General features: G+C 38.6%; 2 protein-coding genes across 4 annotated transcripts in view; one reads left to right on the plus strand and one right to left on the minus strand.

Annotated features, from left to right (window-relative positions):
* The window catches only part of LOC139686804 (E3 ubiquitin-protein ligase RNF13-like), a 113,035-nt gene that overhangs the window by 33,388 nt on the left and 55,420 nt on the right, over positions 1–24,227 (minus strand). The gene's annotated exons all lie outside the window — the stretch shown is intronic.
* On the plus strand, positions 276–24,094 carry LOC139686854 (circadian clock-controlled protein daywake-like). Its single transcript, XM_071583930.1, has 6 exons — positions 276–451; positions 2,648–2,740; positions 18,955–19,102; positions 20,924–21,066; positions 21,380–21,529; positions 23,588–24,094. Exons 1-6 carry the CDS (start codon positions 367–369, stop codon positions 23,737–23,739), a joined length of 771 nt encoding a protein of 256 aa, XP_071440031.1. The 5' UTR covers positions 276–366; the 3' UTR covers positions 23,740–24,094.

Raw genomic sequence — 24,227 nt, forward strand, 5'->3', positions numbered from 1 at the left:
TTTTCAGCGTCCTGGCCCTCATGCCGGCCGTCATGTTTCCAGCGCTCAAACGGGAGCGAGACAGAAATGAGATGAAAAGTGAGAGTGGTGGAAGGTAAGTGGTGGGCATGCACGCATCGGCTCGCGGTGGGGCCCAACTCGGTCATCTGGCGGCACGGTGGTTGGGGGGAATAGGAGTAGGCGGGGGAGAGGCCGGGGGAAAGGGAAGATGAGGAGGACTCGAGGGAAAGAGGTTTCGGGCCGAGTCTATAAAGGAGACTGTCCCGCACCATTTTCGTACTTGTGTCCGTAGTGGGCTGTCACATTGCACGCGGTGATCTCTCCGCCAGTTTTGCCGCCTTGATCCACGTGAGAGAGCCGAGGAAAATGAGTTACGCGTTGGGATTAATCCTGGTCCTCGCCTCCAGTGCCTCGGCGCTGCCGAGGATAGAGAAGGGTATCTACAAGCTTCGTGAGTACAGGTGTCCCTCGGCACACCCCACTTAAATCAGTCGCTTATTAAAACATGTTATTGAGTGAAAAAGCATTTTCTCATATCACTCACTCATCGATTGCAGTATTCAGTTGATATTGCCGGTGCCGTAGTGTTTTAAGTATATTTCTAATAACGTGTGTAGGCTTGTACTGTTCCAAACATGGGTAACAAATACAATAACTTTTCTGTGTGTATTATAGCTTCAACATGTGATGTTGATACAAGTTAAATTAAGTTGAATGGTAGTTAATTTATCTGTGAACCTCTGGAAATATATCTTTTAAGGACCAAAAAGATAAGAACTAGGAGTAATTAAGTAAATTTTGGATTATACACACACACACACACACACACACACACACACACACACACACACACACATATATATATATATATATATATATATATATATATATCTATATATATATATATAATGTATATGAAGTTAGCACCAGTGAAAAAAGACAAAAATGAGTTCTGTCCTTGAGAAAGGTGGCGGGGACCACCGAAAATTCGAAGCCTTGTGAGTTTCGTTTCTTTTTCGTGTGTTTCTGTGTTTTTGTCTTCGTCCACTAGTGCTAAATGCATAAACAATGTTATTCACGTCCGTGAAACTTTCACAAAAGTGTTATATATATTTGAGAAAATTACACGAATATTTTTAGTCAAGCGTGTACTATCAATTTAACCTTGGTCATTCCAGATAAAGACCGGAAAATCTCCGCAGGGTATCCATGAAAAAGAATTATTAGGTCCCAATTAAAAGTAGCTTTACTCTTTAAGAAATAAATATAGAAATAAACTTTTGTGAAACTAGTAATTTTAGAAATAAAAAAATGAATGAAACCAAAATCTTCATTAAGAAACAAATAAATTCCCCTTTTCACTATTTACTTCGCGCAAACACAACTCTTATAGTTGGTTTACATTCTCAAATGGCGATGGGTACCGACTGGATATTTTTAAAGATGTTTGTCGGAACGAAAAAAAGAGACCAAACTGGTTCCCTCTCTCCCTTATATTTTTATTTTTGCTGAGCAATAGTTGCCATTATGTTAGAGACTTGCTTTCACTGATATCTGCGTCATTCTCAGCTCGAATAGCCTTGAAGGATCTGCTGTGCTGGGGCAGAATTAAAAGGGAATGTAGCTGTGGTGAGTGGAGGGAATGGCGATGAAACAATATCCAAGTCTGCATACATTGTGAGAAGAGTTGGTGCGGCGAATGAAATAATATTTTTAACAACTGAGCATCAAAAAAACGAATAACTCGATAGGGATTTGTGAAAAATGGAAACAAGGCCGACGCAATGATGATTTAAAAGGCTATAATATCAGGTTTAACGTGGGAATTACTCACTAACCTCATACATTTGAGTTTGTGCATTAAGTTTGGTGAAAGGACACGTTCCTCATCTCAGCTTTAAGAATTTCATAACATTTTAAATGAATCTGTAAAGGAAAATAAACAATTTTACCTTTATCTTGCAAATGTGCCCAATCTGGGAAAAATATAAGGAGTATATACAAAATTGGAATTAATGAATTATGTGAATGATCCAACAATAAACTATGGCTATTTTGTATAATTAAGGTTAGAATACAGCAGTAAGTTTACATGAAGGTCTAGCTATTTCATCTAGGTTGCGCAAGGATGATAGGCCCGAGTATATACAAGTATGGTATCACACACATTTTACCGCAAGAAATCACATTTATTCTCTCATTTCTCTGCATTGTCTTTGAAGTTATCCAAATGGCTGCCTTTACGATGGTCGTGATCAAGCGTAAATGACTTTTAGAATGGATTCAAGGATGTGATAGAGTATTCATAGAAAAAAATCAAAAGAACGGTTGGTGCCGGTTCTCGATGCCGGCATACCTGTTACCTGTCTCCATACATTCAATAAGTACATAACTATTTTATAAAACAAGCCCAATAATTCCTTTCCGATAGAGTTCTAAATCAATCGATGTAATTATTTTGTTCTGTTCTTTTACTTTCTGTCAAATTTTAATCCGGGCAAGAATATTGCGTAAGCATTCATCATGCCATCGGAGATAATACCGGTGCGCTGATTCCCTAATGTCAACTCGGTTAGCTTTCGTTTTTATTTGGCACAAGCTCTTCTTTTACACTTGTGTAATACGAAATAATTTGTTCCTTCCACAGCTGAGTACATGAAGGTATGCCAGAGATCAGATGCCTCCCTGGACAAGTGCTTGAAGGAAACCCTCCAGGATCTGATCCCCAAGTTTTCAGCTGGTGAGTATCCGCTCTCTATTTATACATCTACTAATCTAACAAACGCAAAAACAGCAAAAGTGCAATTGGATAGAAAAAAATGACAAAATGAAATTTAAAAAATGAAAAATGCAAAAAATTACAAAGCAAGAAAATACGAGGGTCATCCGGAAAGTAGTACCCGTTCGTGCCGCATGAAGTGCTGACGACGCGAGTAGCCGCTGGACGAGGTCAGATAGCTTCAGTGGCTTGTCTGCCTTCTCTGAGCCAAGTTGCGTGACGCTAGCATTGCCTGTGTTGTTTCTGTGATTGTTTACAATGTTTAAAAAAATTGAGAACGCCGCCAGTTGTGAAGTGAGGGCAGTGATTAAATTCCTCAATGCAAGAAACGTTCGCCCATGTGATATTCATCGCCAATTAAAGGAGGTGTATGGAGACAATGTAATGGACGAGTCGTCTGTTCGGCGGTGGTGTCGCAACTTCAACATGGGGAGGGGGAACACACACGACGATGAGCGTTCGGAGAGACCGTCTGTCATTACAGACCAACTGGTGAGCTCAGTTGACGAATTCGTGAGGAACGATCGGCGCGTCACAATTGATGACATCTGTGAGCATTTTCCCAATGTTTCTCGAACAATTGTTCATGAAATTGTTAAACACCATCTGCATTATGCAAAAATTTGTGCAAGATGGGTCCCTCGCGTATCTCAATGAGCTGGCGGCGAAGGACTATGCAGCAGGAATACAGAAACTTGTCACACGTTATGACAAATGCCTTAATTTGCTTGGAGATTATGTTGAAAAGTAGTTTAAAGTATCCTCTTTCAAATAAAATTTTTTATGTTTGTTAATATTTACTTTTGTGTCTTTATTTCACGAACGGGTACTACTTTCCGGATGACCCTCGTATTATCACATAAAAATTAGTTTCAATTTAATTATAAAATGGGCGATGCGATTCATGGAGCTAAATGGTTCTGGGGAAAAGGAAGTGGATGCGGATGATATGAGGAGGGATTAATGCTGCAGACGGGTATAATAATAACAATAAAACGTCTTTATTGGGGCGAGATTGAGACTAGATAATCCCTTCTTCCCTCTAACCACATCTAGATTTGGATGTGAAAGAATAATGAAGTGAAATACAGTTGAGGAGACTTAAAAAATAATATTACAGGTTGATTGAAGTCTTAAGAAAATATATCATCTCGAATTCAAAACTCACAAGCAATAAAATTAATTATTTCTGCTCAACCAAATACTTAAGGAGAAGAGAAAATGAAGATATAAACCTAATGCAGCTAAACATCACTAAGAAATGAAGAGAAATAAATACATGAATACATAAATACATGAAATAATAATATTATCAGTAATTATTAGCGTTTGATTGATACTGCGTCGCACTAACAACGAGCGTCCTCTGCTATCATATACATTTATTTTTTAGTAATTTGTATGATAATGGGCGTTAAAAAGGTTGCCTTTTTTGCTCCCTGCCCATTACCCGCTGCTGCTTACGCTTAGACTTTACGACTAGCGATTGAGAGAACTCATTAAAAAAAATAAAATTCTATCTGATGTGACGTGCCAGTTGAAAACAACATTTTTCGTGGTTAATTTTAGAAATAGATTTGGTTATATTATTCTGTGGTCTAATGTGTGAGCCCTTAGTCTGACCGAGCACATAATAACCGGAAAAATTTTAACTACTTCATACCAAGTTTGGATTCCCACTCTCATTTCAAATGAGATCGCTCAGATAAACCTTGTCAGTAATCCCGGAACAGGTAACATCTGATTTGTCTCCGTTGTTGACGCTACATTGCAAAGGCCCCAAAAGGAGAAAATGGGAAATCTAGAGACAGGCGTGCTCTTTCTTTCGATTCCGTGAGTGAAATTGCGGTGTCCCTGGACGTATTTCATGCATATGTTCCCTCGCATAATAGTGAGAAAAAATGAAAAAAAATTTCATCATACATTTTTTCACATGGAATTCATTTTTCTTCTGTGACCTCAAATCCTTTATTATGTCCCTTCTTCGTTGTCACGTGGGGGGACACTGTCCTCGGTAATAGGTTCGGGCCGCGTTGAGAACTTCGCCTCTTATTGCATAAGGTTAGGCCAACTGATTAGGTGAAGTGAGTCAAGGAAGTCAAGAAAGACTCATAAAATAAATGAAGGAATAAAAGTCACAAGAAGGATGGAAAAAAGGAACACCACACGAGAATTGGAAGGAGGGAATTTTGGGAGGCCATAGTATCTGTAACATGAAAAAAATCTGCGGGGAATCTAATATAATCTAGACATTAGAAAATGTCGTAAGGGGTTCTAAAAGAAGCAAACAAAAAATTAGCATTAAACATAGAGCGCACAGAAATATGTACCTAAGTATTTATTTATTACTTTCTCTTATATGTACACTCAAAGTAATGCAAGTTCGAATTAAATTGGGCGTGCCGCCGCGGTGATAGTGACGAAGAGGTGGTACTCAGCGCCCCAATTCTCACATCTTGACTCCCGATAGCGACTCCTAATCCCTCTCCGCTAATATTCGCAGGGGAATGGGTCGGCATCACTTTCCCCCGATAATGAAGCCGAAATCACAGCTCCGACACTCATGTCTCACCCCACCTCCCTCACCCGCCATTCTCCTAGATATGGGCGGAGTTGTTGTCCCAGGTCAACGCACCCGAGACTCACCCAATTCCGCGGTGGGCCGGCGAGAAAGTGGCGTGCTCTCGGGCCGTATTTTCGGACGCCGTGGAAAATGCCAAGGGTTGAATCGTCGGTTGCGAAATTAAGAAAATTGATGAATTAAAAAAAAATTACGTGCTGTTCCTGGCGTCCGATGACCTGCGAGAGGAAGTGAAGCATGTGATGGCTCCAATAATGTGCATATAATTATCTATATATAATGGCCTGGGCACAGGTTTCTTAGGTTTTCGTCAGGGTGAGATTTTTTTGGACTGGTTTATGACCTTTCTACTAACGAACAAAACTCACGGAATATAAAGAGGAGTTGAGGATCACGGAGCTCGGAATATTTTTAAACCTAGGAAACCAGTCAAAATATAAATGGATACATATATCACTCACAGCGTGATGAGCCCTAAAGCGTGGGAGGACCATACACCAAAGGAAGAGGACCAATCCCTTACCAGGTGATACCAGCGGGTGAGAACTGGTACCCGGAAAATCACACATGGTGAATGCGACTTCAACTATCTCGAGTAGGAATTGCCCAGATTGAGTCAATACTCGAACACTCTTACACACCGCCCACCATGTCACTTGGGTTGTGTAATACTAGGGTGAAGCATGACGTATATTTAATATCCACCTCTAAATTTATGGTACACTCCGACATCTACAAAGGGTATTTAGAGAGAAAAATGGTGAAAGTTAGCCCTAACGTGTACATGGGTGGTCTGAAAAGTTTCCGACCTAACAAAGATACAAGGCATTATATATCCCCTTGTATAATACCCTCGTATATTGTGAGGAAGGAATATTCCTTTGACTTCTACTAACTCCAATAAAAAAGATTTTTTTGGCCTTCTAACACCCATTGGCAAGTATTTTTTCAACTTTATAATGACATTATGAGCCAACGGAAAAAGGTTCTCAAAGAGAATATTTCATTGAAATTGCGGGTGAAGCCGGTAGCTTTACTCCGCTCATTCAAACGTATCATCTCAAAGTGCAGTGAAGCAGTCAGCTGCATAAAGTTTCAGGTATTTTTCTGTTAGCTAATCCATAGGTAAAATAGTTCAATTTTTTTCTGATTTTTAAACACCAGAGGACAAGAGTAATCGTACTTACGTCATAGACGAGGAATTAAATACAATTAACAATTTAATACAATTAAAGCGGATCATAGTGTGTTACACAGTGAAATCTAGATTTCTCAATAAAATTTTTTCCTGTAGAAATTTTGATTCTTTGGCGGCTTATTACTCATCGTAAACTATTTCTATTCGCCGAGTTCTCTCCCGGGGCGGGGATTAGAGAGAAAGAGAGACTTATAGTATGCAGAGTTCTGGGCTAGCGCAAGAGCGCAGGACGCCGTAAGACATCAATAAGTCTTGCAGTATAAATTTTTGACGCGCTATTACTATGTGGGCTATTTCAAAAGAAAATGGCTCTAATTCCATCTACCGCTCCAACCAGCCGATTAGTTTATTTTTAATCTAAATCCGACGGTGAATCCGCTATTACACATATCTTTTTAGAGGTCCATTTCAAAGCATATTCCTTGAAAAATAAATAATTCGAAATTCATGCAGCCATCGAAGATTAATCCATTTAAATATATTGACCACTTCCCGAATCATTCGTAGAGCCGAACTTACCGCAATCAAAAAATCATTGTGATTTTCCGGGTCGAATACTAGGGAATAAGAAACGTAGGGGTATTAAATTTGTGTCCATTCAAAGCATAAATTAACTGGTAGACTACCAAATAGTCTAAACTTTTATTGCCGGGTTTTACTTGGTAAAGGGTTCAGAAAATCTCGTGAATTAAATTACTTCGCGTCAAGATTAATCAAATTTAGAACTCCAAACAAAAATTAAACTATTAAGGGTTCTAGCCATTTGTTTTCAAGTGAATACAATTATTTAAACGAATACGAATGGAAATGCAAAGAAAAATTAACTTTTGAGGAAGCACATATTCTTAGAATTAATATTTAATTTTTAAAGATAGAAATTGGTTATAGAACGAATTTTCCCCAGAAGTTTTTTGACTCAATGATTTTTAAAAATTGCGAATATTAATGTCAACATATTAAAAAAATTATTTCAAATCTTTTCTTTAACCTGCGGTACATTTAAGAGCGTTTAATCCACTCCAATTTCAGTTAAAATCGAACTTTTGGAAATTAAAACTTATCTATGAGTTTCTCTTTCAGCCTTAAGAGGGTCGCACTGAAGGACTTGTCGAGTTGGATTTGGCTCGCGGGCCGCACTCAGGTCGTGCACCTCTTTTCGCATCAACCACATTCCTACTTACCCAATAATCCATGCCAAATAGAACAAATCAATTCTTTACCGTTTCTCGATATGGCCCACATCGCATTGCGGAGGGGATCGTTGCGAATGCTATCGACCCGTCGCGCTCAGCCTCGTTCCCTGCGACAATCATAGTTCCTCTTTTCCAATATTCCCTTATGAGCGAAACGATATCAAACCCTCACTGCGGGCGTTCATCAAGAGGACTGCTGACACACTAATAAATTCCGGTGCAGTCACATGGGCAGTAGGAATGAGAGAAAAGAGGGAATATCAGACAAACTTCCAGACACCCGGCTCACTTTAAGGCCAATCACACTTTTAATCCTCGTTAAACAAAAGAGCTATCAAGGCTTTGTCGCCAATCCTTTCGTCAGTTCCACGGTGTTTGCGTTTCTTTGCAGGAAAGCACCTCAATCTACGAATTGTGAACTTATCAAATAGCGGAGTTCATTGCCGACAAAGCGGTTACAAACCAGAAATGATTTACGCAACCATGACTAATAATTAATTATTCATGATTAATGAACAGAAAGAAATATTGCCATCAATTTTTTGGGAGCATTAAAGGTCTGGTGAAACAGTGCTAATGCTCGCCGATGATTACATTGATATCAAATCCGAGCTGCACTTACAAACGGCTCCTTAAACTGAAGAGAGATATCAAATACCTTTTAATGCTCAATTACGAGTACTTTTCCCTGCACCTTACCGTGGATTCGATTAAATATAATTCTGGTAAAATATTCGTATAGGTAACAAACCTAGCTACTCAGTATGGCTCGTTGAGGACGATCAATTTCATTGTTAGGACGATTAACCATGTAATTTCAGTTACAATCACTAACTCTTTGGACCTTCACTAGAATATACTTTCCTCAATTCCGAATGATTTTACCTCTCTTTATTCCGCCCAGCATGCCTATTACTTTCCATCATACTCTTCAACATTCCATAGCTAATAAAAATTCTCTGCATACATTCTCTTGCCTACTTTGAATTTCACCCAAAAACGCAAGGCTTTGTTTCCCTTTCTGTCCATTTTATATTTTCTCCACTTCTCCACACCCATATCTTAAAAAAGTTCAGATATACGCCTGTCATTTTTCCTCAACGACTAATTTTACACGCCGTACAAAACCACGATCCACATCAAAGTTTTTACTGATCTTTTCTTTGCTTTCTACTCAAGGTCCCCTCATTACTTCTTGTAAAAGCTCCTTCGCCAAATGCGATACTGTTTTCACACCTTTACTACTTAGACAGTTCTCCTCTAACACACTTTCTAGATAAATGAACTCTTCTAGAAAGTAATTAGCAGAAAAACTCCAGCAAATCAGTCATTCTACCTAAATGAAGGTATTATTAGAGACGTAAAAGAAGGATCCTGCAGGTAAGGAAACAATTATAGCAAATATCTGAAGCGCGCTTTCTTAAGGTAGTGAGCTATTGGAAACATCTGGTGAGAAGGGTTTATTGGAAGAAAGAAATAATCAGACTAAGGAGAATGATGACGATCGAATGGATGGATCGAATAACTAAGGAAAAGGTTCCTCGGAGAGCAGAAGGAGAAGATAAATGTAAGGGCAATTATAGTAAAAGAATGTGTAACTTCATCGGACACATTTTGAGACGCGGTAGGTCGATTAAGACGGACTTGAGAGCGGACGTCTCCGAAGGTGGAGCTCGGAGGGAAGGGTAAGAGGCCACAAAGGAACAATATCTGTGCACGTGAATTGGTCAGCCGGAAAGGGGATTTAAACTGATCATTGGTGGTGGTGTGAGCGTCACCCATCGCTAAGCGTCTCTGTCTGTCTCCATTCTCTCCCACACACCATCCTGTTAGCGCTCTGAATGGATTCCCAACTCTTCTATGCAGTCTCTCGACTGCCACTCACGGCGTTGAAATCATCATCCCATGCATCCAGCACCGCGACATAAGGAATGTCATCAACGGCGAGAGTTAGCGCGATAAGGCTTGGACCCCTGTTGCATTTCTTCCACCGTTTCCCCCTCTCGCCCTCCCGGCTACGACAAATCGTGATGACCCGCGGGGGTTTTGCGGAGGGAGAAAACTGGCAACAGTTAAGACCGCGGCATCGCAGCGGAAGCGAATGGTCCACAGTCTCCCATGTTTGCGTTCCCTTTCAGTGCGATTGATGGAAAATGCGTACAACGACCACGTGCTTTTTCCCCCTGCGATGTGTGCCGCTGTCAGGGACTCAAATGCAACGTTTGTGTTCCGTAAAACGCAAAATTTTCACTTATTTTATTTCACTGCGTAAAGAAGAGGCCGAGTAAAAACGCACAGCAAACATCGATAACAAGATGACTCATTCAAAAGAGAAGCTCATGATGGACAATAACTCCCGCGCTCTGAGAGACTGCGAGTCCAAATAATGAATTCTATCTTCGACGTTTACATTGTGTCTGGACGGAAAATCTTTTTCTGGAGATTAGGTGGTAATAATAGCACCTTATATTTCGTCGGAATCAAGGTCGATTGGAATGGCTGATAGCAGTGTGCTAAAGAAGACGACTGAGGCATTTTATTTACGTCGAATGGAAAGGATTTTTGCCCATCCATCGAATGGATGGGCAAAGGGTTGAAAAAAGAGATGTGAAAGTACTTTCAATGCGGAATTCCTTAAGGAAACTGGAATTGATTTATCCTACCATAAAAAAATCCCAGCCGAACGTTAAGTGCGGAAAGTTGGATGAAAATCTCAATGAGAAAGTTCATAGAGGAAAATCTGAAAGAGCTGCAACATGTGTTGAAACATTAATGCGCGTGTAAGTGGAATAGGGAAACTCAAGAGATAAAATTACCCATTTTTGTCCTGAAAGATAGCGATGACGAAAGGGGGCGTGGAAAACCATTGAAACGCTAGTGTGGCTTTGAAAGCGTTTAAAGAAATTAAATCTGACTGAAATTACTGTCAAACTTCCTTAAGGAAATATAAGAGGTGATGTTATTCATCTTTGCCCCGAAAATGAATGATGATGAGACAGTAGGTGAAAAAACTTTATAGTGTTAATATAAACCTACAAAAGTTAAAAAATATTAAGTGTGATCAGAAGTACTACTAGTAAAGAAGTACTTACTATAAGTTTTCATTACAAACGAAGAAGTGAAACTTTTATGGCAAAGGAGATTGACGAACATAGGTTTTCACTACCAAATTCTCCAAGCTTGGCGCTTAGCTTATTGTCGACATTAATATTGCGACCATGCTGCCAAATGAATTTGCGGAACCCACCACAATTATGTCACATTAAAGGATAATTATTTTTTTTATATCCAGTGGTGCACTTGCCAATACTTAGATTGATCAGTAAAACATTCACTTTCAAGGCTTAGGTCAGGAGTTAGAATCCTGCAGGTAGCACTGGTGTGAGAATTGAGCGACTAGTAGTTGGGTGTTTTAATTTATGAAAACTATGAATCGCAATTCCTAAAGTCCCTATGACGCTGACTGTAACCCAAGTAACACGTTTCTCTACCTGAAAGGAAAATACGCACCATAATTTGTTACAGTGAAGACCTCAAGAGGGAGAATTTTACTTGTAATTAATTTAACTTGATGTAAAGTACTTTAAATTCAAGACGAGATGATGTTTTGGATATGAATAATTAATTTAAAAATGTTTTTCATCAAAGATTGTCGCAAAAAATGTAAATTTTTTTATATATGTGGAAAATATCACCTCTATAATCATTATCAATCATACTGTAATTGGTATTTTTTACATAAAGGATACATTTTATTAATTCTCCGTAGGCAGCCAGTATTAAACATACATGATTGTAGAATTTCACTTCCGACTCTTAGAAGTGAATCTCATTCTAATTACAATGCTCCTTTGTAAATAACGATGGATATACCAAATGTGCATATAGTTCAACGCTCGTGATTTTATGATATTCAATTAAATTCTAAAAATCTAGATGAAAAAGGTCGCCCGAAGTTATTACTTCACTTTGGGAGTCAAGGCTCGAGAAATAACTCTTTAAAATCTGCAGTAATTAAGTATTGTATTAATATTATAGTAGAGTGAAATGTAATATCAATGTTTTCGCATTTACTGAAACTGAGAATATTGTAGATCGTGGTTTTATACTTGACCGGCAACATAAAATCCCCTTTTTCTATGCTTACTGGTCTTCTCGTTCAGTCAAACCCAGGATTTCAATTTCCTAATAAATATATATCGCCGCGTCAATGTTTTTACTTGATACATCGAGCGTTTCATTAAGATATCTATATATCTGTATGTTATGATCTGCGTTGACAAAACCTGGCACCAACGCGTTCGTTAAACCAAAAAACACGCATTACAAAATATCGGAACAGTTGCTCATAAATTTTACGCAGCATTTCCCTATCTACCCATTTCAGAATTACGCTTCTACCAGCATCACACATACATATTGGGCAGCTTAGTCTTCACTTACTGATTTAGGGTAGGTTTTCAATGGAGCCTAACACTACGCTACTCTTAACCCTTGACTAACATATCACATAACATCCTTAGACCACTTGCTACATATTCCTTCATATTAAAATAGCTAGTACCATAACTCTCAATAACTTCTACAATCCTTAACTCATCCAAAATATCCACTCATTTGCTCCCTGTGCATCGCTTTCATAGCATTCTTCTCTATATCATCTTTTTCAGCATTCAATGGACCCTCAGTATTCCCTGCATCCACTTATCCTGTCTACGAATTTCTACCGAAAACTGTCTCTCTTCCTCTACCATGCCTAGAACTTCGTCAGCTTTCCTTTCCATCCATTTTATTTTTTTTACACCTTCTCCAAAGTCGTACATCAAAAGCCGCCACGGCGCCACAAACACGTTGCCGAAGAGCGAGAAAACATTTCGTTTTGAGTTACTTTCTTTAATTCATTACGCGCGCCCTTCCCGCTATCGAGCAGCCATCCCGTCCCACCTCTCAAACTGGTATTTCGAATCCACATCTCGTGCACAATAATTTTTTTGGAACGTCAATTTATGGAAAATTAACGCTACAGCAGTGAATAGTACCTTGCGAAGAATTTTTTTAACCAGTCTCGTGTGATCGCTAAGGGCAGTGAATTCCACTTATCCAGCTGATGAATGCGAATTCACTGGAATTCGGGGATTTCCGGGCTTTCACAAATCATAGAGCTTTAATTATTTGATTTGTTTGTGTGCGGTAATTAATTCGGTGGGACCCTTTTCCTGTTAAATTACGCGGGCCAGTCGTGGGATGCTGGGGGGGGGGGATTTTTGATTTTCTCTTCTTCATCGACTGTCTAGGAATCAAAACAGTGATACCTTTCAGAGTAATTAGTCAAACATTTCTGTTTCACTTGCAAACATCCGAACTTTAGCCACTTTGCGACTTTTTCAGATACTTTTTAAAATTTCTCCTCCGTATCTCTCTCTTTAACCGTCTCTCTCCCTCTCAGGTACTCTGTTATTGTCTTTGGAAAATAATGTTCAGAGGATTTGTAGCCGGAGAGAGTTATCGTACAAAAAAGTGGACAATAATATATTTGAAGTTCTTTCGGTTAATTAATTTGAAAATAATTAGATGCTATTGCATATTGATTGCAGTTTCTTGGAGAAAATAATCAAATAAAATCATCAGGCCAAAAAAAGATATTGAATAGGAAAAATATGTACTTCCCACAAGTGCCATATTTTCGATGAGAAAAGAAAGAATGGGATGTGATCTTTGAGTAATTATTTTCCCCTTCCGTGACTTTTAGCAAGAACCATGTCTAAAACGACTTGAACCATTGCATTCTAGCATTGACTGGTCACATTATTTTATTGAAAATTATCCATCACAAACATACCATACGAACAAGTCTTTTATGGAATTATGGAATTCTCCGACACTGTTAATATATTCAATCAGGGAATGTATTAGGTAATACGGTATGACACATTAATACCGTATGAAGTCCAATATCATATCGTGAGCCTAGCCTATGATGACGGTCTCTACATTTATATTTAGTACATATAAATATATGTGTATATATATACATAATCACACGTACATATATACAATATATATATATATATATAATATATATATATATATATATATATATATATATATAACGATATATAATATCGATAGAAATTTTATATATTATAAACTATTCGAGAATTTCTTTAGAGAGAAGCTTGGGAATGAAATAACCGAAATATATTACAAGGACATGCACAATCTTTTTCTAACGTCACTCATTGCAAAATTTCTCAATACAACAGTTGGAAAGTAGTTCGAGAAAACGTTAAATTACATTTCAAGGTCCAATAAACGTGAAAGTCTCAAAACCACAAAAATAATGAAGTTCACTGTTTCCCTGTAATTTTCTGCAAAACACGAAGACTTTATTGTTTTTTACTTTCCAGGCATGATTGGCATTTTTTGAATAAAAACCGAAAGCAAAGAAACCACTTCGTCGGTAAAAGCAATCGGCTGGAAATTTAGGGATCCGTGTTCGAATCTCGGTCAAGGCGAATGATATTTACGCTTTGAAATTGGTGCACCTAAATGCACATTAGGGCATGGCTCCGTTGAAGTTAATGTAGCGGCATTACCCGAAATTATTTGGCATTGGAAGTATACGCGAGAATGTATACAGAGCTATGTAAATACTCTACAGCAGATAATTGAACACATCTGTTCCCTCAAAGCTATTGTACTCGCTCGTATTTTTTTCCTAACCATTTTTATACCTTGTCCTTGTAAATATTTAATAGCGTCTCACCGCGAAATGCGAAGACCTTCATGCGCCACTCACTCTGATAATTAATCTCCTTAATGAGACCTAGGGATCGCTCTCGTTAATTTTCCGTCACGACCTACTGAGCTCTTTAAAAAAATAAGAAGAGTTGTCATCAAAGGTCATGGGCTCTTCATGAAATTTAATACATTAGAATTCATTGCGTCCGACTCACGACGACTCAATTTAAAACATTCATTCCTCTAACGTTACAAATGGTAATTCGCTGGTTGATCCAGATACTTCGTCCTTCGATTGAAAATTACGGAGCTGCACGTTTACCATCTATAAAAATGCTCGTAGAGTAGTAATTTTCATGATCGACTCATTTCTATTGAGTGCGAGTGCGTCAAATGATAATAAGAGGGGAAGTGATACCATTTTTACGTTATTTGCGACAAAGTTAAATTGCACACCTCGCATCCGTATGCAGGCAATTTTCGTGTTTAAAGAATGGTCATCTGGTAAAATCTGCTCACGAAATGCACAAATTAACGCCCGAAAGTAGAAAAGTATACTGTATTCACCTTCTCTATGACTAACGTATCAAAAGTGGTTTACGATATATTTTTCCACGCCAAATAACAATACACTGCCAATGAAATCATTTCCACTTTTCAAGTATGTCCTGAAAATAAAACAACTTCAGGGGATGAGATTTTACTTGTATCACAAAACATCAGTTTTAAAGTTTCTTATTCGTATTTTCTGATAACACTCAGTTAATCAACACAAATTTCAGCCCAAAATGACCATGAAAGCAGAATATTATCGAAAAACAGTTTTGATATATCATCTCTCCTCGATTGATAAACCCCTTTAACAATCTCCGCAATCTTACTTTATTTGCGTCCTCGATATATTATATATTCAAAGTAATTCATACTGAATTTATATTCCTAATTCTAAATTACATTGCTAATCCGAGAAATAGGATACTTAAAAAAATAGTTTTGAAATCATCTCCCATCGATAGAGAGCTTCTTTTACTTCAATTCATCTGTTTTTCTGCACATAGGTGCAGAAAAGTGCAGATGTTTCTGCAAATAACCTCTGCCACGCACTTAGCAACGTCCATTCCCCACGGACTATAATATTGTTGCAGGGGTCATTGCGAGATCTCGAATCGCCACTAATGACTCTCGTCGCCGTGACGCCAAACCAGTACCATCGAAATGGCAAATGCCAGACCGAAGACCAGGAAACTGTGAACGGCATCTCCCTTACGAAATTTCGCCAACAGAAAACCGAACGTATCTTTTCTCGTTCTTCCGCCGGCACCAGAGGTTAGTCTGACGTGAAGGAAGGGTGGAGATTCGAACTACACTGGTGTGTGGAGGAGGAGAGGTAAATTAGATTGGGGAGGGAACTGTGAGGGGAGCAAGGTGGTTTCGATGTATGTTGCGCCATCGAGCGGAATTGATATGGCAATAATAGCCGCGTGGTATCGCTGCTCAGCCTAGTCCCCTTCGGATCATTAATATCGAGAATAGGATAGTGTTGGCAACCCTGCAGAGCCTTCCCCCCTCTACCAACCTCACGGACGAAACTTTGGGATAACATGTCATTAGACCGGTACACGGGCGATCGGAGGCTGAGGTCTCCCCTCCGTGATCGTTTTTGAGGGAAGGGCTTGCACGTGTGCGGGCCGCGGATTGCTGTTCCCGCCCCGGGGCTCACCTCAGCTCCACTTCTGGCTTTCCTTTCGTGTTTCATATGTTGGCATCCTTTCGCATCCAAATAAACTTCATGTTGGCGTGGAGAAAAGTTCACAAAACATCTGCTCTCCATCTTTCGGAGTGGTGAGGGGATCGGCATGGGATGGTGGCTAGCGTACACTTAAGGTCCGAGTTCGAATACCGGCTGTGGCAGAATTTTTCAGTTGTATGCCGGACCTTATTTGGGTTATTATCCGAAGACGCAGGGTTTCTCTCCACCCTTCCTCCCCAATTTCTTGAAAAATCCTATCTCTACCGAATTACTCACCTATTCCTAATAGCGCAATTTATCTCAGCAATCGGTTTCATTCCTTCATAATTACTACATGTGTTTTGAGTGGTTTTTCCTACGACTTTGATACCCACAATCTCCGCGATAATAGAATTCTGACCAGCATTTTTTTCATATTAAGATTTCTTTCACAAAGTGATTAAGAGCTATTCATCTATCTTGAACTAAAAGATGACAAAATATGAACTATTCTGACGTAGTAAGCGATGTTTCGTGGCAATTTTTTAAAAAGCCTATATTTGAGAATGTGTGCGCTTCGCCCACGGTGTTATCTGTGTTCATGTTCCCATTTTAATTTAACGGGGATCAGGTGCCGTGTAAGGGCAATCAACCGAGATGACTCTCTCACTCTCTCATTATAAATTTAATGTACACGAAAGAGCACAGGTCACGCAGAAACGGGCGTGATCTTAAATTTCTTACTTTGTAGCGCAAGGACATGAGGTCAGCCGCGTGTGTATCAAATGGCTGGTAAATACGAGGTGGACATTTTTCAGCCCTCGCTTGTACACCACTCCGTTCCGCTTTTTCCGTTAATTGAGAGTGGCGAAAGGGATTGGATAATGATAGCTAACAAATGATTCCAAATTTTAGAGCAATGAAAATTATTTCATTTCAACGTAGCGGATAAGTATAAACATATGGGCATTCTTTAGCTACTGTATGCATTATTCCACAAAAAATAATAAACGGATATTTATTGGGAAAGAAATTAAATAGTATGCCCCGCTCAAAGGTTTGAATATCATAGCCTTTGTCATCATCTATCAGACGGTGATACTAAGTGTCGGAATCTGGTTTCTTTCATAATGAATAAATTCCACATGGTGACGCCTGAGGCAGTTTCGTTCAAAGGAATAAGTTACTGAAGTTAGTATTTTCATCAGTTAAAATATATAAAATCTGCAACAGTTAATTATCGCAAAAAGCAAACAAGTTAAAAATGAGTAGTTCCATGCCTTGAGTGCATTTCTCATAATTCGTACCTAATAGTGAAACGCACGCGATTTCATTTGTGACTCGAGGATCCGTAACTGGGGGCGAATGACGAAAATGATCGGGGTTATTGACCCAGCGGATGTCAACAGCGGAATGGACCCACACGTCGAGAAGCCCAGCCAAGATCTTAAACTTTTGCACCACGCTTTGTCGCACGGGACTGTCAAAACGCCCGGCATCTGATTCAGTCACCCTCACCAGAATTTTATAATGTCGTTCCGACTTCCACATGCCGGATAATTTCATTCTCGCGGGAGGGCGCCCTCGTGTGCGCGAAGTTGTATCCGCACCCAAACCATTCACCGGTGATGCAACGCGCCTAACCGGTTTCCCTTTCTCCGTCCCATCCCCTTTTCTTCTTTGCGCCGTCATTGCAACATGATGGAGAGATCAAGTTCCCGAGGGCATTGCTTTCGTCCTCAGAATGCAGAGTGCATCCTCATGGGCGCCATGTTCCAAAATGAGAATCTCAATGCTCTGGATAAATCAGTAAAAATACGGGAAATTGTTCAGCCTTAATTCTTCAATTTGTAGTCCATGACCTCTTTAAATATTAATGTAAACTTTGGCACCTCACAGCTTTTTGTATCAATGCCATACGTTGGGTTAATTACTGCGACGATAGGTAAACACTATACTGCAAAATGCTATCCAAAGAAAGTCTAGATCTGAAATATTATATTATAAAACGCTCTGGGAATGGATAGACCTCTCAAATATGATGCCTATACTTGTCTAATTTCTCGGTAATCACTCAAAACTTCTCTCCCTCTGCTTGAAACTCATAGTCAACGTTTTAAATAAAAAAATATACCCGGAGAAAGTTTCATTTTTTGTGATTTCTGTTATGAGAAAGAAATAAGTATCTGAAATCCTCGGTAATTTGTCTGTTTTAATTAAAACTGATCCAAAAGTAACCAAGTTTTACCCTTATGTGACTAAAATGACTTTTAGCATAAACATTATAACAATGACAATGCCAAACAGTCGAACCCTAAGGCGAGGGAATTATTCACTCAGGAGAGAATCGAATCTGCGGCATCTGATTCTGCTGGCGAGGACGGGACCGGGTCGGATTTATTTACTCATTCGAAAACCATTTTCTAGAGAAAAAAACAATTAGCTCTCGAACTAATGACATATAACAGTAATAATTGAAAACGGGCACTAAAACCCGTTTATTATGAAGGTAGCCAAAAACTGGGATAAAGGGCATGTCTCCATTAGAAAAGTGAAAGCACATGACACGGTCTTCCTGTCTGAAGTTGTTTTATTACAAGTGGTACCAGTTAAAAAAATTGATTCCTAAATAGGTATGGTTAACAAACAAGTTTCATCAAATTTTCTGAGCCCCACTTGAGACGGTTTTATAATAAATATCTAAAATGTACTGAATTCGTTTCTCTCTGCCAGGTGTACCAGAGTTCCGCATGCCGGCTCTGGACCCCATGCACCTCTCCGACTTAAGGATGGACTATGACGACGGATCAATCTTGGGCTCCATTCTTGTAAAGAACATGAGGGTCGAAGGAATATCCAACCTTACCGTCGTGGATGTGAGGTAAGCATGTCAGGCGTGAAGATATGAATGCATAAACCCCCAGAGAGGTTAATATTTTCATTTTCCTCAAGCACTGCAGTCGTGAAAGTAATCTACAAAATTTCGAAGGAAATGCACAAAATGGCAAGTTCCATGAAAAGGTGTTTTCCCATTTTTCCTATGATGTCTGCTCTTAAGTTAAGGGATGCATTTGCCCGTATTCCTCCCAACCTGCTTTCTTTCATGCTATAACTAAGTTAAATTTAAGACTATACATGTCGATATGTGATATGCTTGCACACACACGCACATACATATATATATATATATATAAATATATATATATATATATATATATGCGTGTGTGTGTGTGTGTGTGTGTGTGTGTGTGTGTGGGTGTGTATGTGTGTGTGTGTGTATATATGTATGTATGGGTCAACTGCAGTTCGTCCTTCATATGTGCTCCTATCCCTTTTCCTTATATCTATTTCCATCTGAATGAATATTTGTCCGCCATATGGCGGGATTTCGTGTTTGAATGTATATGTATATATGTGTGTGTGTATATATATATATATACACACACACGCATATATATGTATGTATATATATATAATACAACGTGTGTATAATATGTTGATGATCATGGATAATTGAGCTGCCACAGCAAAAAAATCTACTACTACAAAATAAAACTACTATTCTGAGAAAGAAATTTGTTGATTAACTGCATTATGTGTTTACAAAAACTGATACGATGGTGAAAAAATTTGACTCACCGGATGTAAGACTACTTAGGATCTTTGAACTAATTTCTCCATTTTCTGGGCGGAAACTTTTAAATTTTCATTTAATTTAATGTCAAAAATTTTGAAGATAAAATATTTACAAATATCTACAACTTTTCCACCTCGGATTCCCTCCGTAACACTTAAAACGTATAGAAATTCTGTCACCGTTAATACCATGAAATAATTCTTTCAATCTTCCTAAACAAAACAGCAACTATGGATTTGGACGCTTAGACATTTGCCCTCGGTTTGATTGTCATGCACGTGTGTATTAAAAAAATGCAATTTTATCATTCAGTTCACAGTTTATTCATAATATTAATTCAAATTTATTTTTTGAGGGAGGGATACACCAAGTTTGGAAAATTTAACATGCCGGTCACATCTAATTTTTTAAAACATTTGTTCGCCTTCACCTGTATAAGTGAGGCAATATTATTGCGTTAGGTACTGCTGTACTCGAGGAGTCAAATGACTTGAATGAAACTATTGCTCTGCATTCAAGTGTTTGAGCGATTAATCGCCCACGATTGAACGTGCATTTTCAATTTGATTTCCTGATTGCAGTTTGCAATTGGGATATCCCTTAAGGACGTTCAAAATTAATGGCTTAAGAGCAACAATAGATTAAATAAAATGAAGGAAATATTTTGCTGCTAATATGCTACATTTACCTAACATCCATAATAAGAACCTCATAATAGTTTGAGATGAAAACTTTAATATATTACTACCACCCATGGTCATTTTTATAGTTTATATATGCTACATTAAATACCAGCGGTAGAATAAAGAGTTAAAAACTATCCTCACAAAATATATTGGATTAAGTTTTTTTTAATAATATCATTATGTGTAGTTTTCATTTCAAGGAGCCGGAAAAAGTACAATGTGGCGGGAAATTTATATTAGTACCTATGAAATAAATTTTATGAGCAGCATATCATCAATACACATTTAATGAAATTTTACATTTGAAAAAATTTCATTAATCAATATGACACGTCATATGTTAACATTTTACGTTAAGTACATGTTCTAATTTTTTCAGGACGTCATTCGAAGAGACTGATAAGCTTGGAATGGAGGTGGATGTCTTTTTCCCGATCATTTTCATGGAGGGCGTTACTAAGATGGTGGGAAAACTTTGGGAGCTGAATCTTTCAACTCAGGCAAAATTCAATGTTACAATGGGTAAGGAATGCAGCTAGAGGTGTGTGTAGTTATAAATATAAACCTATATTCCCATAAAGATAATTATAAAAATAATGTTATTAAAATCAGAAATACTGAGGAATACTAAAATAAGGATAAACTTTCAGATAGAAAAAATCAGCGGAAAACTGAATTAAAACTATTTTAAGGATGCTCCCTAATTATGAGATCATATGCCCGGAACCAGATAAATTCAAATTAGAATTCAAAGAAAACCGAAGATGGAAGGAAAACCTATGCATACAAGTCCTCCAAGTACTTATCCTTGAACTATGTTATTTCTGTCCTGCAGGTGGCATCAGCGCGACGTGGAAGATCCGTGGGGAAATGGAAGAACGTGACGGACGTGAGTTCCTCAAAGTGGTGGAATTCGACATGAAGCCGCTCGTGGCAGCAATGGCAATCAACGTAAACCCCCTCTTCCCCAAGTCCGAGTCCATGAGTAAGTTAAATACACAGTTATTTTTACATACAACCAAACCATTTTGGGTGGTATGTAACCCGCCACCAATCGTATTGCCAAATTATCAGCCCCTGATCCCCTGGTTTATCATCACGTCTCACGGGTACCTAGTCAGCAATAAGTGTAACACCAAATCCAGAAGGGTGACATATACACAGGTCATTTTACATTAAGAGAAGCAAGCTCACAAAGTTATTCCACTCTCCTTAAAATATTTAGAAAAGCCACTTTTAAAACTTATGTTACTGCCATTTTAATGAATAAACAAGACGATACCCCGAAGAAATTCATGATGAATAAGGAGGAATACATTTATTTTTGTTTCGACAGAAATAGAAGTCAATTCTCTTTACTGCACTGTTTTTTTGTTTTTCTCAACTGTTTATCCCAACTGTCATTCCGTAGAATCTTAAATAATTTATTTTTTATTGCTCATCTTAGGTCAATCTCTAGAGTCTAATAGCTCCTTTCCTTCCTCCTTCCTCTTTGCCTTAATTTCACCTTCTGCCTTACTCACCCCTCCTCTCTCAACCTACGGCGTCCTCCGGTTCCCTTTACCAATCCGTCCCGATGCGCCCGTGCAGATTAGTGCATATGGAGTAAGAGTAAGATAGCATTAAAAACTCCTGAATGTATTTCATTGCAATGAATCAGTACTTCATATATTTTTAAGTCAGAGTAACCGATTTCTTTAGAGTACGCGTTTAAATGATTCAAGTTAAGCCGGGAGGCTTCGAAATCTAATCAGAAGTACTGGTAATATTGTTATCTCAGAATCATATCTATATATCAACTGCAAAGTATTATTACACAAAAACACAGCATTTGTGGGAAAATATCTCACATTGCGCTGAGGTCTATGGCATTAAAAATTCAAGTGCTCATTAAAAGAAGGTGACATCTTTCCCTCGTTCAGCTAGTGGTCTCTAAATACATATTTTACACATAAAATGGCATAGTTAGGTATAGTTGGTTATTTTTTTAGGCATAACCTGGTTTTAATCCGTTACCGAACGACTATAACAAGATAGCCAATTAGCTGGTAAATAAATCTAACCGGAGGAATAAAATTACACCATAATGACTAAAATGTACACTAAGAAATAAAGAACGGCGAGTAAATACGATTATTTAATAGAAGAGGTCAAAAAGTTTTCACTGGAATAAGAAAACGTTTATTAATGAAAAAAGGGAAAGGGACGGAGAACGTATGAATGATAAAGGGATTGTGAATGGGATGTCAATTAATACTACAGCGGTCCCAAGGTAAGAAAAGGAACGCCTCTTTCAGCAACTTCATTCAGAATAAAATATATAGAAGAAATTCATCAAGTAAAACTTTCATTAGCGTAATGTCTGAGTAAGTTTGGAGAGAGACGGATCAAATCCAGAGAGAAATTCAAACTTTTCCACAAATTATACATAGCCCTGTAACTTTCAACGGCAGCAACACTCGACAATTTGAGGCTTGTGGGCATGACTTGGCCCGAGAGAGCTTCAAATGCAGTAAGTCGCCAAGTTTGAAAATAAGTACCCGATTGAATTCAGAGTCGATTACCATGATTGAATCATGGAAAGCTACGATGATTTCTGGGTCTCCAAAATTCGATAGCGTGACAGTCCGGGACGCGACACCCAAGGTCGGTAACCTCTATTCCAGATAACCCAATTATAGGGGTCTATTTGATTCGTCACCACTGTTTAAATAAAGTTGAAACAATAAACTGTCTCCTTGTATATAAGTAAAACATGTGAGATCCTTATGAGGAATTGTTACATCCTATAGCCTCTATGTTGTCTGACGACTAAGGAACCTGTCAGCCTAACCATCTCACTGAACAATGATTCATTGGTAATGAATTTTCACAAGATCAAGGCTTAAACCATTGAATTCAGCCTAACCATCTCTTTGCAATGACCAAGACCGAGCTCATTCATACTTGCGGAAGAGTTTTCTGTTCGCAGGAACACATCTAATATTCTACGTGCTCTCTCCATCCTATCTATGATAATCATTCGAACATTTTATTTTTCCAGGCCAATTCGCCGAGGGAGTGATCAACAGCATGTGGCCCGAAATCTATGAAGCCCTGCTCCCGATGGCGAGGTCCAACTGGGATAAGATCATGACACAGCTCGCCAACAATGTCTTCCAGAAAATTCCACTGCACGTCCTACTACCCTTGTAATAAGGCTTCTTCGCTCCCCGCCCGCACAACCTAATTGAATATGAACCACGCTGCCGCGAAGGAGCGCGGTCGATATGTGCGACGGCCGACGGCGGCGGTGCTGAGGAAGTTATGCCAAGCATCGCTCATCGCTCGGAATAGAATTTGTGCGGAACACACGCGAGGGACTTCATTAAATACCTCAATCATCCTCCGTCCTCTTTAACCTCCAAATAAACCTCATCGTCATTAGACGAGTATATATCGAACCCGTTTCAACAGTGGCAGTGCTAGAATCACCATTGTTTGTCTTCGATAGCGTCTGTAAAAATTATTTCATCCAAGTTCTTTAGATTTAAGGCATTATATATTGTAAGAGTTTCTAAATAAACGTTTTTTTTGGACAAAATGATCCTTTCATTTTCACACAGTTCCATATTTGTTTTTGTGAAGAAAGAACTGCATATATCCACCATTATTTACTTGAAGTAAAAAGCTCATTCACAGAA

The sequence above is a fragment of the Hetaerina americana genome, unplaced genomic scaffold (genome assembly GCF_022747635.1).
Source record: "Hetaerina americana unplaced genomic scaffold, ioHetAmer1.1.p SCAF_15, whole genome shotgun sequence".
Lineage (NCBI taxonomy): Eukaryota > Metazoa > Arthropoda > Insecta > Odonata > Calopterygidae > Hetaerina > Hetaerina americana.